The sequence below is a fragment of the Solanum tuberosum genome, unplaced genomic scaffold (assembly GCF_000226075.1).
Source record: "Solanum tuberosum cultivar DM 1-3 516 R44 unplaced genomic scaffold, SolTub_3.0 scf00086, whole genome shotgun sequence".
NCBI classification, from domain to species: domain Eukaryota; kingdom Viridiplantae; phylum Streptophyta; class Magnoliopsida; order Solanales; family Solanaceae; genus Solanum; species Solanum tuberosum.
The window spans coordinates 1,528,620-1,543,332 of NW_006239010.1; the positions used below are offsets into that span (position 1 = coordinate 1,528,620).

Below are 14,713 nucleotides of genomic sequence, written 5' to 3' on the forward strand. Positions count from 1 at the left end.
GAGGGGGGGGGGGGGGGGGGGGGGGGGTTGGTTGAACTAGAAAAAGATACAAGTTACTATAGGCTGAAGAGAAAAGCAGCCAAAGATCCTAAATTGGAAATCTTTAGTTGAAAGGAAAGCAAAAGAATGCAATAAACTTATGACAATTGAGAATGGAAGTTTTTCTATTTCCTTAGAAACAATCTCTTCTTGATTTCTAGACATTCAAAAGGAACCAATCACACCTAAAGCACATAAAAGAAAGAAGAAAAAAAGAACTATTGGTTAATCTAATCATTCATAGACAAAGCTCAGCTTTATTTGAATGACACTCACCAAAACAAAAATAAACTATCATTTCCCCCCTTCCTTTTTCCTCTTTTGAAAAAAACTGACAAAAAATGAAGAACTAAAAACACATGAAGGTCCCGGGAAAACGATTCGAGCAACAACAGATTTTTTGCTTCATATTGCCTGCCATTCTTTCTTAATATCAAATGTGTAGTTGATCTCCAAATAGCACTTGTTATCATCATCAAGGAACTACAAAGTAAGACCAAAAAAAGGACACAAATTAGTTGATACACATAATAGTGTGTGGGATGAAAGACGTGTCTAGAATGCCTACATAAAAATGATGTTTTTGAAACCATGACATGACTCTGCTTCATTTGGCATTTTCATAAACCGGTCCTACGATTACTTAAACTTTTACTTGAGCCCACTACCCTCACCAGACCCCACTTGTGGGATTACATTGGATATGTCGTTGTTTCTGGTCTTACGCTTACTTGAAGAGTAGTAGAAAACAACAGACAAAGAAGCTCAAATGGTCCCCTTACTATAAGGTAAAGATAAGGACCATGTGTAATGAACTGCAACATTACTGTCAATCTATCATACTGGAGAAAAGACTGTTCACAAAATTTAATACATGATAAGCGTGCCGATTGTCCTTAAAACTACACCATGACCCTAGTGGAAGATTAAAAAATTAATTTCTGGGGTATACAGGACGTACTCAGTTGGATGGTAGATGAGAATATGCTACAACAACAACATACGCAGTGTAGTCCCACAAAGTGAGGTATGAAGAGGGTACAGTGTACCTAACCTTACCCCTACCTCAGAGGTAGAGTGGTTGTTTCCGATAGACCCTTGGCTCAAGGAAAAACAGTCCAAAGAATTCCAAGATAGGGGAAGTGAAAGCATAACAAATCATTCTGAATAGTAACTACAAAAAAATAATACGATAATCAAAGTGCATGAAACAACACACTACTATCAGAGAATATGTTGAAAGCATGAAATGAGAACCATAATCACCTTTGTCCTAGCTGAGTAAGATCCTCTTGCGAAAATGCCAGATGGGGTAGTCTCTTCAGGCATCTCATGTGTATATGGCTCAGTTTGAGGACTAAAGGCCCCGATCATTTCTTTCATGCTGTCCACTTAGATAGGTTTGCGAAAAAAAGTAAAAAATAAATAAATTGTTAGGCCTCACATTGACATTTTACAAAGAGATGGAGATGAAAGGGGCAGTCATAGTACCTTTGATACCAGTTTTCCAAACTGTGTTCGTGTATTTGAGACCTGTCACTATATTATTGTTGACCTGGAACGTGAATTTCAGGTGGTATTTACTCCCTTCTTTCAGGACAAACCATGGACTTTTGGGTTTTCCATCCTCTGGAATTGGGAGAACAATATCAGCTCTACCTGGGGACTTAATTTCAAGGCTCAAGATCTTCACTTCTGGATCAAGTGACTCTACAATTTTAAGCAGCAGAGGCAAGAGTCAGAATTTTCGATCAAAAACATGGTTTCGTAGGAGAAATAGAAACACTTCTTGCATGAAAGGTCACCAAGAATTTACCAGTCTTAAATCCCACGTGGAGAACATTGAATAAACTAATAACGGGAAATTCGAGAAGAGAAGTTTCTTGAATTGTGACATTTTGCACACCACATCATGCAAATCACAGCAACGCTCAGAAGAAGAATTTTACATTAATCTCAAATTGAACTACCACGATTTACAAAGCAAAACTTAGAATTTCGTGCCATGACTTGTGGGACAAGTATTAACACTAAAGGTAACCAAATTTCTATCTTGTTACCAAATCTATTAATTTTATCCAAAGCAAATATGTTTCTTAAGATCCTACCAAATGTACCAATCGATCCATCTAATTGAACATATCCCAGTAAAAGTGTGAAACAATAACCATTCTATGTACAAATCGCACATAGAAACAAGATCCATCCATGCTTTTCACAGTCTATAGCATTGTTCAAAGTCAACAATTAACAATCAGTAAATGATGCATAGGAGATTTTAATGTGAAGCTTTTGATCACAAAATCTGAAAGATGTCAAATTTCACAAGATTTGAGTTTTCCTATATATTTTTGCTAATAACAGTCGCTCTAGTCAGCTTACACTGATCTCGACTATTCTACAGTGTATACGCATCCTCTCACCAGCATGGATATGGATATGATTTGTATCTTATTAAGGTATCCAAAATACATTCTGTTGTAAGACATACATTTGAATGTTAATAACTTTATCATGCACCACATGGACCAAAAGAAAGATCAATGCAGGGAATAAAGTAGAAACACCACTAAAAGTTACCTTCCCAAGATTTATTCACAGAAATCAAACTTCAATCTAAAAAATATGTTCTGAAATTAGGAAACCTCATATAACATGATATGCTCTTTCAAGCTGTCATTTTGTAAAGAGGGATAGTCATTGATACCATAAAAGAAAGATTAAACAGGGGTAATGACGAAAATTTACAAAAAGGCAGATGAAAAGCCATAAATTTCAACAACAACAACAACATACCGAACAAAATCCCACAAGTGGGGTCTAAGGAAGGTGGTATGTACGCAGCCTTACCCCTACCTTATGAGGGTAGAAAAGCCATAAATTTCTAAATGCACATAAATCCATGAAAGTTGATGAAGAAAATCTTGAACCAAAAACAATCAGTTAATTTACCTCCAACAGCATTAATATCCACACTTCCAAGAAGCTGCTCCTTCCATCTTCTCAAACTCTCATCATCCTAAATTCCCAAGGAATGAACATACAAATCATTTCTTACAAAAAAAAAACACATATGAAAAAGCACAATTAAGCACCAAGAACATGCTCCTTCCATTGTTCAAACTCCCATCATCCTAAATTACCAAAAAATGAACATATAAATCACAGCTTACAAGCAAAAATACAAATGAAAAGCATACAATTAAGCACCAAGAACCTGTTCCTTCCATCTTCTCAATCTCCCATCATCATGAATTCCCAAAAAATGAACACACAAATTACAACTTACAAACAAAAAAAAGAACATATGAAAAGCATACAATTAAGCACCAAGAACCTGTTCCTTACATTTTCTCAACCTCTCATCATCATAAATTCCCAAAAAATGAACATACAAATCACATCTTACATACAAAAAAGCATATGAAAAAACATACAATTAAGCACCAAGAACCTGTTCCTTCCATCATTGTCAAACTCTCATCATCCAAAATTCCCAAATAATGAGCATACAAATCACAGCTTACAGTCAAAACAACATATGAAAAGCATACAATTAAGAAAGAACCTATTCCTTCCATCTTCTCAAACTCTTATCATCCTAAATTCCCAAAAAATGAACATACAAATCACAAGCTTACAAACAAAAAAACATATGAAAAGCATATAATTAAGCACCAAGAACATGTTCCCTCTGTCATCCTAAATTCCCAAAAAATGAACATACAAATCATATCTTACAAACAAAAACCACATAAAAAAAACAGTCAATTAAGCACCAAGAAAACACAAAGATTCAATTTTTTTCAAAGACACCTTACCTTATCTTTCTCAAATTGTTCTTTGAGAGTACATTGAGGACCCAACTCAATCTTATTAGTATTTTCATCTTCATCTTCATCCTCAGTAGTATACATTGAACTTTCACTCATCTGTCTGCTAACTTTATTCTCATGAACCTCATGTTCAATCTCAGAATCAGAATCAGCGATTCCACCTTTCTTTCCCTCACAAACAGGGGCTGATTCCTCTTTACCCTCCTTGTTTTTGTCATCAAAACCCATACTTTCTAATCTAAACAATTTCACTCAGGAATTTTATCAAACAGGTTCTTGACATGAACCAAAAACAAGTTCTTGACAAGAAATTTTACACACAATTTAAAAAGCCTTACCACTTCACGTTAATTTCACTCAACAAGAAGATAATAACAGAACTAGAAAATTCCAAAAAGAAATTCAAGAAACCTAAAAAGAATCAATCTTTATTAAAATACAAGAAGTGGGTCATCATAAAAAATACATATAGATGAAGGAAAAAGTGGTAAAAAGAAAAAAACCGAATACCCAGAAAGGATAAAAGTGGTTAAAGAGGAAAAATACACCAAGAGAAAAATAATAGATGAAAGGGAAAAAACAGAGAGAAATGAGGGGTTATTTTGAGGAAGTTAATAAAAGGCGCCATAAAGGAAGTAGTCCTATGGTGATCCGAATATTTGGAGATATAATAATAATAATTAATTTGATCGACTATATAAACAGACACTCAAATTAAGCATTAAATATAAAAAAATAATAATTTAGATATATTAATTTGATATCAATTGATACTTAAATATTTTAATTTTTACTCACGATGTCTCGTGGACACACGATACTAATGTCGCATTAATCTTATTATGTAATAACTCCTAATAAATTATTTAAATTATCTTAGTATATAGTCATATTATATTATTGTAGTTTGATGTAAGTGGACAAAACCGTTACTTTTAACTTTTTCTGGTCGTTGTTTATAGATTCACATGCAAAGCTAGACTGGATTTAGATTGGGACACTTGTCTTTTTCTTTCTTTTACTTTTTTAAACTAAAGTTATATATCAAATTAAAGGGAAAATAATTTTAATACATATGGTAACATTTAGACATTTCAATTCATCATCATGTACCAGTTGAACATTTTAATTTATAAAATAATTATTTAGATATTTTAAAAAAAATTATATGTCACGTTAGTCTAGGAGGTCAATGAGACAATAGTAAATTGTTAATAATGAGATTCAAAATTTGGATCATTTAACTTCATACCCTAAATAGCAAATAATTGTTCTTACATTTCTACAATTTACAAATTTTATTTCTATTTTATTTTTATAACTTCAGTAGAAACAAAACAGTGTTCAAGATCTATAGTGTTATTAATTATGTTTTCCATTTGTCATTTACCATGAAACATATTAATATATTATATCATTTAATGAATAGATTTGACACTTCATGTGACCCTTCTATGAATTTTCACGTGAATTTCAATTTGGGATAATTTTGTCTATACCATTTGTGATCCACATTAATTTTGCATACGATTTTATCCTACACTAATATGCTCCCTTCGTATTATTTGTTGTATTTTTCTTTTATATGTTTCTTAAAAGATATTTTTTTAATCACAAATTATCTATCGTGCTTTCTAAAATAGTTATTTCAAATTATTATTTTGAAGTTCAAAACAAAATTAATTATTTTCTTTATAGTTCATCGTTGTAGACATTGCTTTGAACACTATACAAATTAAACACCTCAATTGTATTATGAGATGGTGTTACAATTATTTAAATATCAATAAAGGGTAAATTAGTTAAAAGCACCTCTTAATTAATATTTTTCAAGACACATGTAAAAGAAAATCACAACAAATATATTGAGATAGAGGAAATATTAACTAGGACTTTTTTTTTTGGAGAGGAGGGGGTCTATTTTGCCCTTATTTATGTGTTAAAATATAATATTTTTTCTTTAAATATTTACTCTATTAAGGTAGATGTTTTGTAATTTTTAAGAGAAATTAGTAGTAAAAGTAAAATGAGAAAAAATAACTAATTTTGTTTTGAACATTTAAAATAAGAATAACAAATAATTTATCAAGACAACTTTTTAAAATCACAATAGATAATTTAAGGGGACAAAATGAAGTAAATAATTTCGTTTTGGGGGATCCTTTTGCATTTAAAGTAAATAATTACTACTAAGTTTGGTGACACAATTAATTTCAGTCTTTTCAAATGAGAAATATCTATGAAATCAATTGTAATATAGCTTACAAAAAGTTTATTTTCGTTTATTACGAGCTTACAAGAAGTTTTTATAATGAAAGGAAGTGGAGGTTTGTTTTTAATCAGTGAAATATTAATATCGTTAGTTTTTGAAATTCGACATTCGATTCAGAAGTGTTATGAACCAATTTGATACAAAACAACTCAAAAGATTAAAAAATATCATTAATTTTTTCATGCTTGTTTGAAAACTAATTGATAACCACTTTTAAAAAAATAAAACTTATAACTGTAATTTGTAATAATTAAGGCTGATAATAAATCTCTGTGTACTCTATAATAATAAGATGCATTTGAAAATAATTCTTCGAATTGATCATACATTCTATTGATATATAAGCAGTGGCGCAGCCAGAAATTTTATGAAGGGGGTCCAAATTTGAATAGTAATTTTTTTTTTAGAAAATGATGATTTATAGAGATTCTATTTTTAATAATATTATGATATAATTTGGGTAAATGAGTCTCCTATTTATAGAGAAAGAAAACATTATTCCAAAAGGAAAATATATTAAAATTTAAGAAAATCTTATTCCACAAAGGAAAAATGTATTAAAATATAAGGAAATCTTATTCCACAAGGAAAATATATTAAAATTTAAGGATTTTTTTTTCAATTAAAACCTTGTTCCAAAAGGAAAATGTATTAAAATTTAAGAAAAAAGTATTAAAATATAAGGAAGTTTTATTCCACAAAGGAAAATGTATTAAAATTTAAGGAAATAATTCAGTTTTAATTGAAAAAAAAAATCCTTATTGGATGTTAGATTCGAACTTGAGTCACTCAAGACAAGCATGACACTATTTACCACCAAGCTACTGAACATTTCTGTTAAAGTTACGCATGCAGGGAATTGAACTAAGGCAGCGAGTGGGCTTATGACAGCTCTAGCCATCTCCACTGCAGGTTACTTCGTTATATTAGAGTGTCCAAAATATCATATATATCAATATAAGTCAAAACTTTACGTGCATATATTGTATAATTTTTTGACGAAGGGTGACCAATTGGACACCCTGAAAAAGGTGGCTCTGCCCCTGTATATAAGTCTCCGTTTAAATTTTAAAAAATCTTAATAAACATTAAATTTAATGAGTCATAGTGAACGAACTAACATGACTAAAACTTAATATCGCTTATTTTTAAAAAAAATTATCATGCCAAAAAAGATGAATAATAGAGAAGTTGGAAAGAGAAACATGCGAGACTCTTTCTTGAAAGATGTAATTGATAATTAATTATCAACTTATTCTCTTAATTTGTTTTGCTTTTTTATCTTATTATATTTTTATTTATATAGAGTAATAGTCACACAAATCATATTCCGTCGCTATTTAACGTGAAAAAAAATTATACTTATTTTCTTCCCAATGCAAAAGATTATTAATAATTATAATTGTAAATTAATTATTGCATCAAATTTCCTAAAATTTTCTTTGATACATATTTTAAGTTGGTTTTTCGATCTCAATGGCGGCTGGCAACCAGTCATTGCCGGTGACTAGATTGCTAACATTGACAGAATTTCCCCCACTAACTGAGAAGAGCGATGACGTTTGCAAAATAAATTCACCTCACAAAACCCTATATGCTGATACAATTAGACCTACGAATACAATAACAAAAAAAACAGAACCAGTTTTGATAAAACCAGTGACTATAGTTGAAGGTATACCAAGGATCAAATGGACCGAATCAGAAGTGGAAAGAATGAATATCAAACAGAATCTGGAATTTGCTATCATTGGCAAATTTTCATATGGATGGCCAGATTTAGAGTTTTTAAGAAAGGCAATTCCATCTCAGTGTGGAATTAAGGGGGAGTGCATGGTTGGCCTGTTACGGAATCGACATGTTCTGATTCGTCTCTCATATATGGAGGACTATATCAACATAATATCAAAAGGGGTATATTACATAACTTGCAATGAAGGATATTCATATCTAATGAGGACTCTAATCTATGATTCTAAGTTTAGGGTGGAGGAGGAAACATCGAGATCCATGGCATGGATTTCATTTCCGAATCTACTACCAACATTCTTCGAGAAGGAGTCCCTCTTTTCCCTGGCTTCAGCAGTAGGTATTCCTTTGCAACTAGATCAGGCCACTATCAACAAGACTCGGCCAAGTTGTGCCAGAGTCAAAGTTCTGGTGGATCTTCGTGCAGACCTGCCAAAAAAAGTTTACATGGATATTGAGAATGAGAAAACAGGAGAAACAAGATCTCAAGCAGTTCACATAAGATATGACTACATTCCTAAATATTGTGAGGAATGTAAATTACAAGGACATAACAAACAAGAGTGTAGAATTTTAAATCCTGAACCACAGATGATTGACAAGGACAGGAAGTTGAAGGAGAAAATACATTTTCCTGGCAGACCTGAACATCAACAATTTCAGAAAGGAAAAGCAAGGGTGCTGTCCAGTGGAAAAGTGGTGGGTGACCCTGGAAACTGGAAAATTATAAATGATCGAAGGCTTCCTCAAGCAGTTAGTACCCAAGTAGAGGTTCCTGTCAGCAACATGTTTGATATTCTTAACAATGATGAAGTTGAAGCCAACAGTACAAAAAGTCCCAACAATGACAGTGAGCAAGTAGAGAAAAAGGCGGGTAAGAGTGATAGAAAAGAGGAACAAGAAGCAGACAAGGCAACAAAGGTGCGAATTGGAACAGTAATGCATGATTCTACAGTGAATGAAGCTATTCGGGCAACAAGTGGGTTAAATGAAAACAATAAGGGTAGTATGACAAAGCAACAACAACTAGGTGATACCAGTAGAAGCAGCAACATCGCTTCAGACAATGGAAATCGTGCACAACAAGTAATTTCTACTAAGGAGTGGATAAATTCAGCATTTGCAAACCACAATAAAAAAAATGAAGAAATTAACAAGACGATTGATGTGGTAAATGAAAAAGAACTTAGCAACGGGTTAGGGGCAGTTGAAATTCAGCAAGGAGATGATATTGTTATAAGTGACCAGATGCAAGAGGATAGAAGTAATGACAGTATGGCAATAGTTGAAGTCCCTACAACAGTGCAAACAGATGATAGTTTTATGTTGATGTACACAGAGTCGCCTAATTCAACTTTGCATGACATTCTTACTCATAAGATTGTTGAACCAGACCCAGACCCAGAAGCTATAGAAGATGCTAAGTTGATTGACAGTGCAATAGAATCAGAAGTAAATGAGGCACAAATATACAAAGATGCAGATGTATCACCTAGGGTTGCTAAAGCAATGAAATCAGCTAGGAAGGGTAAAAACCAGGGTAATGGAGACTCAGCCCAATTAATTAGAGTGCAACCAAAGCGGAAGGTGTTTTCTCAATACTCAAGATGATGATTAAAGCTCTTATATGGAATATTAGGTCTGTAAAGACACAAAAAGCATTTCAAAGAGTGCAAATGTTGCACAATTATCATAAGTTTGCTTTTGTGGCTCTATTGGAACCTTTTCAGCATGTTAGATTCATCAATAGATATAGAAGAAGGCTCAAAATGCCTAAGGCAATGCATAATTGCAATGGAAATATATGGATCTTTACTAACCATGGGTTTGATGTGACAGTGGTGAGTGATTCTCAACAACAACTCACAATTTTGTTACAAAGTCAATCTCTTAACAGCAACATATATGCTACTATAGTGTATGCTAAGTGTGATGCTTCTAGGAGGATGGAGTTGTGGGATGACATTTACTCATTAGCCAATGGAATGAGTAGTCCGTGGCTAATTGGTGGTGATTTTAATGTAGTGCTAAGTGGAGAAGAGAAAATAGGAGGTCTTCCGGTGGTAGATTCTGATCATGAAGATTTCAGAACTTGTATCGAGTCATGTGAGCTTGCACAAGTGCATTTCAAGGGTAGTCCATTTACTTGGTGGAATGGTAGGTCAGGCAGTGATTGCATTTTTGAAAGGCTTGATAGAATCTTGTTGAATTTTGAAATGCAAAATATCTTTCCTCATTTTGAGGTAGATCATTTACCTAGAACAGGGTCGGATCATGCCCCTTTGGTACTCTCTTGTGAAGATAGAAGGATCAGATTTAGGAAACCATTTAGGTTTCTTAAATTTTGGACAGAACATGCATCTTTCAAGGATGTGATTAGGCAACAATGGGATACTGATTGCTCTTCTAATTCATTTTTGAACTTTAAGCTAAAGATCAAAAAGGTTAAGACTGCCCTAACTTCCTGGAGTAGGGAGACGTTTGGTGACATTTTTCAACAACTTATCATTAGAGAGGAAATAGCGAGAATTAAAGAGAAGTTATTTGAAGAGGATCCTTCTAGTGAGCATAGATCTGTCATGCAAAGAGCAAAAGCGGAGTATAATAAGTATCTACATTTTGAAGAAGTTTATTGGCAACAAAAAGCTGGATATGAGTGGTTTGTTAATGGTGATAGAAATACCAAATTCTTTCAGAGTTTGGTGAAAGGTAGGAGGCAGAAGCTTAAAGTGAATAGAATTCAAAATTCACAGGGTGTCTGGCTAGAGGAGGAAGGAGAGATTTCTTCAGAAGCAGTAGATCATTTTCAAAAGCAATTCACGCAAGAAAGAGATGCTACAAGCTTTTCTTTATTATCTCATATTCCTGAGTTGATTAGTGCAGAGGATAATATTTTGTTGAGTGGGAGTCCTGATAGTGAAGAGGTTAAACGTGCAGTTTTCAAGCTTAATGGGGATAGTGCTAGTGGCCCTGATGGACTCACTGGTACATTCTACCAAGTCTGCTGGGATATTATTGGGTCAGATATTGTAAGAATGGTGAAAGATTTTTTTGTTGGGAACACTCTTCCAAAGTCTATTACTCATACTAATTTGATTCTCATACCTAAAAAGGATAACATACAAACCTTCTCAGATATGAGACCTGTTAGCCTGAGTAACTTCATAAACAAGATTCTGTCAAGAATTGTGCATGACAGACTAGAATGCATGTTACCAAAGTTGATATCTTCTAATCAATCAGGTTTTGTCAAAGGAAGGAGCATTATTGAGAATGTTCTTCTTACACAAGAGGTGATTACAGATATTACCAAAAGAGGAAAACCTGCAAATGTGGTCATTAAGCTGGATATGGCTAAAGCTTATGATAGAGTTTCTTGGTTTTTCTTGATGAAGGTGTTAAAGAAGATGGGTTTTTCTAATACTCTGGTTGATATAATTTGGAGGCTGATCTCTAACAACTATTACTCAGTTTTGCTCAATGGGCAATCTCATGGTTTTTTTCATTCTACAAGGGGAATGAAGCAGGGAGATCCTCTCTCTCCTGCTCTTTTTATTATATCATCAGAGGTTCTTACTAGGGCTCTCAACTCTCTATTTGATGATCCCCGATATGTTGGATATGGGATGCCAAAGTGGAGTGTTAATCTGAATCATCTTTCTTATGCTGATGACACCATTATCTTTGCTTCTTCTCATTCATATTCTTTGGAAAAAATTTTGGTTACTTTGCAGGAATATGAGAAGCAATCAGGACAGAAGGTGAATAAAGAAAAGAGTTTCTTTTATTTACATCAAAATGTGGCTGCAGGGATCGCTCAACAAGTGGAGCATAGCACAGGCATGAGGAAGGGAGTATTCCCAATGAAATATTTAGGATGTCCCATCACTCATGGTAGGAAAAGGAAAGAACATTATTCAGAATTGTTGAACAGAGTGAAAGGTAGAATTCAAGCATGGAAAGGAAAGATGCTATCTTATGGCGGTAAAGAGGTTCTTCTATCTAGTGTTCTTCAAAGCACTCCCATTTATACCTTATCTGCTATAACCCCTCCTATGTGTGTGATTAAGGAACTTCATAGGATTTTTGCTAGATTTTTTTGGAGTAACAAGGAAACAGGAAGGAGCAAGCATTGGTCTGCGTGGAATAAAGTTTGTTTTCCAAAGCAGGAAGGTGGACTTGGTTTCAGATCTATGTTTGATGTCTCTCAGGCCATGTATGCTAAGTTGTGGTGGAGGTTTAGGACACAAAATAATTTGTGGTCCAATTTCCTTTGGAATAAATATTGCAAGAAGCAAATTCCTACTCTTGTTGAATGGAAAGGGGGATCTCAAATCTGGAAACATATGCTAGAGAACAGGGAGATTATCGAGCAGCACTTATGGTGGGAACCAAAGGGGGGTACTTCTACTATATGGTATGACAATTGGTCTACATTGGGCCCTCTTCACCTACTTCCTTTAGAGAGTCAAACATGCCATCCTATGAGAGATATTGAAGAATTTATAACAACTGATGGCTGGGACTTTGAAATTATGAAGAATTATGTTCCAGAGTATGTGGTGAATCATGTCACACTGAATTTGTGTAATGTTAAGCTAAGTGGACAAAGTGATAAACCGTGGTGGACTAAAACTAGCACTGGAAAATTCAGTGTTAAAAGCGCTTGGGAATTGTTGAGGCAAAGAGAGGATATCAATGATGATTTTAATCTTTTATGGATGAAAGGATTACCTTTTAAATTCTCCTTTCTTACTTGGAGAATTTGGCAAGGTAAGGTTCCTGTAGCTGTTGTCATGCATTCATGGAATCATAATATTTCTCAATTGTGCAGATGTTGTTCTATCCCGGAGAGAGAAACAATTGAGCATTTATTTCTAAAAGGTGAAATTGCATCTATTGTATGGAATTATTTTGGTAGAGCAGCAGGATTGACTGGCTCATTTGTTCAACTGAAGCAGTCAGTGAAAAAATGGTGGGGTGCAAGTGGAAATACAAGATTAAATGTGGTATTTCAAGCTGCACCTATTGTGATTCTATGGTTTCTATGGAAAAGGAGAAATACTATCCTTCATGGAGGTTCTTATTCAGTTGGTAAAGTTAAATGGGAGATCACTGACACTATTTTGAAATTACTCAAAGAGAGATTTAATTGGGACTTCGGTTCCAATAATTGGCCATTGTTAATAGCATCTCTAGAGGGATACAAAGCTAATCACATCAGTAAGATTGTTAGATGGTTCCCTCCTCCTACTGGTTGGCTAAAATGTAACACGGATGGGGCTTCTAAAGGGAATCCTGGACCTAGCTCTGCAGCGTTTTGCATTAGAGATCAGAATGGGAATTTTCTGGCTGCTAAAGGAGTTAAAATGATTGATTCTACTAATTTAGTGGCAGAAGCAAGAGCTATTAGAGAGGGATTGATGTTTTGTAAAGAGAATAGATTGACTAACGTACTGATAGAGACAGACTCTCTAGCAATGGTTAATATCATAGAAGGGAGGTGGGAGATTCCTTGGAGTTTGAGTTTGGAGGTAAACACTATCAATGAGCTAATGAGGATTGTATCAGCAAGAGTACAACATTCCCTCTGGGAAGGAAATACTCTTGCTGATTTTTTTACTAACTTGGTTTTTATTTTTGCAGGTGGCTTTCAATATAATCAATTCCAGGAACTTCCAAGTGAAGTCAAAAGAATCATTAAGCTAGACAAAGTTGGCACTCCTTATATAAGAAGAAGTTCCACAGATTAACTAGAAATCATCAAACTCTTAATTATATGAAAGGAAGGTGAAAGTAAACAGTAGTCACTTCTCTAGAAGGCAAATAACAAAGTCTGAAGAAATTTCATATGGTTATAGCATCATGCACCTGGTGAGAGCTTTGGGGTGTCCTTTTGATGCTAAATCAAGACTTGGTTGAGTAATCCTAGTAAGTTGCTACTGTCTTGAAGAGGATCCTTCTTCACATGTATCAAATGTACATGATATATTAGATCTCAATTTAGAGATTTTGGCCTGTAATTTAGTTTTTAGATGGTGGTATTAATCTCCTTAGAGATTCAACCCATCAGAAGCTAGATAAAGGGCAAAATCTAGATCTTGAGAATCTAAGTTCAGGTTCTTAGTAATGGAGGAGAGAGCTTTGGTTCTTACACATTGTTGAGGTTAGAGTTGGAAATGGAGAGGCAATAGGGGTCACTTACTGTGTTTTGATGAATTTGACATGCTTTTTCCAAGCTCGAGCTTGGATTTTCCTCTTCACTAAGGTATGATGAAGTCGAAATGAATGTACGGATTCAAGAGGTCAACTACAACAACAAATAAACAAGCTTATCAACGGAAAAAAGACGAAGTGGAAAGGTTAGTTTTTCACCTGTTTTTTCGTCTATGATTGGAGCAGTTTCGCCTCTTGAAGAACAAGCTTTCGGACGATTTAGAGGTGAAATGGTCGATTGATAGGTGGAGATGTGGATGAAGTTTTGAAGAGGACAATTCTTCACTTTCCTCTTTCCACTTTTAGTTCTGTCCAGATTTTAATTCTTTTCCTTTCTAATTTCTCTTTATTTGTTTGTTTATTTTTTTCTTTATTTCCTTCCTTTATTGATTGGGCCTGCTGATTTGGGCCTGATCATTTGATGTACATTGCTTTTATTTTGATTAATAAAATCTGGCCCTTTGGCCTTTTAGTTTAAAAAAAAAAAAAAAAAAAGTTGTCAACATTTTTGCAACACCTCTTAATATTCTCTCTCAGCAGAGCTACTCAGTGAATAAGTATCACAAAAAACAAGGAGTCATTTACATTATGATGATGCTAA

General features: G+C 34.0%; 1 protein-coding gene and 1 long non-coding RNA gene across 2 annotated transcripts; both read right to left on the reverse strand.

Annotated features, from left to right (window-relative positions):
* Positions 1–140: 140 nt before the first annotated feature.
* On the reverse strand, positions 141–4,516 carry LOC102585476 (rho GDP-dissociation inhibitor 1-like). The gene is made up of 5 exons (XM_006346747.2): positions 3,861–4,516; positions 2,992–3,058; positions 1,531–1,749; positions 1,306–1,430; positions 141–522 (listed from the first exon to the last, which is right to left on the reverse strand). Exons 1-5 carry the CDS (start codon positions 4,101–4,103, stop codon positions 445–447), a joined length of 732 nt encoding a protein of 243 aa, XP_006346809.1. The 5' UTR covers positions 4,104–4,516; the 3' UTR covers positions 141–444.
* Positions 4,517–7,766: 3,250 nt separating this feature from the next.
* On the reverse strand, positions 7,767–13,869 carry LOC102601476 (uncharacterized). The gene is made up of 2 exons (XR_367292.2): positions 13,768–13,869; positions 7,767–8,325 (listed from the first exon to the last, which is right to left on the reverse strand). It is a non-coding gene; the product is annotated as an uncharacterized lncRNA (long non-coding RNA).
* Between the last annotated feature and the right edge of the window lie 844 nt (positions 13,870–14,713).

What these genes read in the sequence shown, in the direction of transcription:
- LOC102585476 (XM_006346747.2), bottom strand. Translation starts at nt 4,103, where the DNA reads ATGGGTTTTGATGACAAAAACAAGGAGGGTAAAGAGGAATCAGCCCCT. An exon ending in AACAATTTGAGAAAGATAAG is followed by an intron (nt 3,059 to 3,860) that starts GTAAGGTGTCTT and finishes TTGGGAATTTAG; the next exon opens with GATGATGAGAGTTTGAGAAG. An exon ending in GGATATTAATGCTGTTGGAG is followed by an intron (nt 1,750 to 2,991) that starts GTAAATTAACTG and finishes TTAAAATTGTAG; the next exon opens with AGTCACTTGATCCAGAAGTG.